Raw genomic sequence first — 2462 nt, 5'->3', positions numbered from 1 at the left:
AGTGGAGCAGGGATTTAACTTGAACAAAACCATGGTACAGAAGGAGGAAAAAATCTAGGGAAAAAGATAGTAAAAAAGAATTCAGGAAACGATGAGGAAAAAACATAGCATACATAAAGGCATACACAGAGCATAAAGAGAAAAATGGCTAAACATTGTAATTTTTTAATACTGATACCGAAACACTGATATGAGAGACTGCTTACCAGAACAAAAAAGCAGCTGGAGGCTAGTTTGAGAAGGGGAGGGCAGAAGCACAGATTCATAATAATTTTTGTAAAACAGCTGTTTACTGCTGTAAAAATCTAATACTCACTGTGTATATTTGGACTACAACTTTTTTAAAAGGAAAGTGTTTGATCCACCTACCTGACAGGTCAATATATGGTAGAAAGAAAAAATGAAAAAGCAAACAAGCTGTGCAATCACAATCAAGGAATAACTGAAAACCTTTTGGGTGGGTAAAAGCAGCCAAATCAAGCAAACTTAAAACTTTTTCTTGAACATGGAAATCATGACTGTGCTCGCTAATAGCACTCAGAGGATAAGATTAGAAGAAATAAAAAGGCTAAATAGCAAGGGCATTAATTTTCATAGAATAGTGAACCAACTTCTACCCATTATCATTAACATTAGTCATTCATGTGTTTATTCCTGGATAGCTAACCTGATCATTTGCTATCAACAAATCATTTGGTATGCCAAACAGGACAAACGAACTCATTTACTAAGTAATTATTATCTTACTCAGTTTCATAAAGTATTATTTAATATGGTGTTATTCACTCACCATAGCACCTTTCCCTCTAATATTTTAAAGAAATATATTACCATTATCTTGCATCCTTCCAAACTCCTTAATTGAAAACACCTGTCCAAACTTGTCTTTAAACTTAAAATTCTTCTTAGCCACGGAACTTGAAATTTCTACACAAAACCTAGCTTTACCTTCACAGAAGCAAAGTTATTTGTACACCTAACCTGAAATTGGGTATTTTTATTTTCATAATATTTTCTGGCAATATGTTTTGTTCTTTTCTGCATGCTTTCTCTCACACATGCACACAAACTTAACTCTAATGTTGTACAAAATGGAAGAATAAGCATTAAAACTTACTGCTGAACAAAGCACTGAAACTCTCAGAGTTCTCTACCCTGAGGCAAATATGATATATTTAAGCTTAATTTAAGCTTATGCCAGATACATAAACTTAAATGTTAAGTAAATTGACTGAACAAAGAAGTGGAAATGGGAAAGAAGGAGAAATAAACATAGCAGGTCTCCACTTTATCAGTAAGGCAAGTTCTTCTTCCACAAGGAATTTCTTAGATCACTGACACGCAAACTGAAAAACCTCTCAAGTTTCTCAAAAGCAGCAAAAAAGTTTTTTTTTAAATGAAGTTCTAACAAATAACCTGAGGCATACCAGATATAGCTACTAGACAGATGTAGTAAAAATTAGCAGACAACTTCATCTCCAAGTGACTGGAAATGTAAAATTGTCCCATTTCACACTTACAAGTGAAGACTGCTTTCTCTATCTTTATCTGCAGAAAATCCACAGTGCAAAGTACTGTCAATTGAGCAGCATTATGAAGTAAAATGTTTGGACAACTTAGAAAAACCTTAATCAGATTACAATGCAATCTAGAGCACACACTTACCATATGCTGTCACTGTCCCAACATAAGGCCCATCAACCACATTTTTATTTTCTTCAGCTAATGCTTTGATGTATCTTTTGCTGAGATCCAAAATTTGCTCACGCAGGACTGAACTGCTTTCGTGTTGTGTTTGCTGCTGAATAGTAAAATGCAGAAGCATCATTCCCCAAATGAAACCAAAAGTCACCAGAAAAAAGCCGAGTTTCTGAGAAGACAGCTTCCATGGAGAGAATGCCATGATTCCCAACAGCTTCGCACTGTTACTACAAAGGTTCCTAAAGCATGAAGCCAAACAGCAAGTTCATGGTCCAGGTATATAAATATCACAGAGCAGGACTCAGTCTTATTCCAACTCCTTAGTCAATGTATATCCGTATTTCAGATCCATCCTGTTGCAAGAGGAAAGAAAAGCAGCATAGTTACCACAATGTATTAGAAGTTATTACTAGCTATACCAGGTATTCACTCTAACTGGTACAAAATAGGAGTAGACAATATGCTTTCTTTGTAAATGTTTAATTTGTATGTATCAACATTGTACTGCACCAGCCAGAGCACAAAGAAGCTGAGAAAAGCACTTGAAAGAGAACAAAGAGGGAGCGATGCACCTGAGCAGATGTAGAACACCTCTCAGTACCTGGATCAAATTCAATGCTTCAAGCGGTTTCTAAACTGAATTTCAAGGTAAGGCTGTTTTTACATATTTTTGTGTGTGTGTGTGTACGCAAAACTTTGTGATGTTGCCAGTGCAGCAATTTAAGACAATTCTCAACATAATTCAGTTCTCAGAAAACAAG

General features: G+C 35.5%; 1 protein-coding gene across 1 annotated transcript in view; it reads right to left on the bottom strand.

Moving 5' to 3' along the window:
• The window catches only part of LOC104079006 (alpha-1,6-mannosylglycoprotein 6-beta-N-acetylglucosaminyltransferase A-like), a gene marked incomplete at its 3' end in the record, with an annotated part of 4142 nt that extends 2086 nt beyond the window's left edge, over positions 1-2056 (bottom strand). Inside the window, exon 1 of the mRNA XM_009580870.1 lies at positions 1666-2056. Within this exon, the coding sequence (XP_009579165.1) occupies positions 1666-1903 (238 nt within the window). The remainder of the gene's footprint in view (positions 1-1665) is intronic.
• Between the last annotated feature and the right edge of the window lie 406 nt (positions 2057-2462).

Source organism: Fulmarus glacialis, unplaced genomic scaffold (assembly GCF_000690835.1).
Source record: "Fulmarus glacialis isolate BGI_N327 unplaced genomic scaffold, ASM69083v1 scaffold41416, whole genome shotgun sequence".
In the NCBI taxonomy this organism is placed as follows: domain Eukaryota; kingdom Metazoa; phylum Chordata; class Aves; order Procellariiformes; family Procellariidae; genus Fulmarus; species Fulmarus glacialis.
The sequence above is the reverse complement of the archived record's forward strand: the minus strand, read 5'-3'. Positions and strand labels throughout refer to the sequence as shown.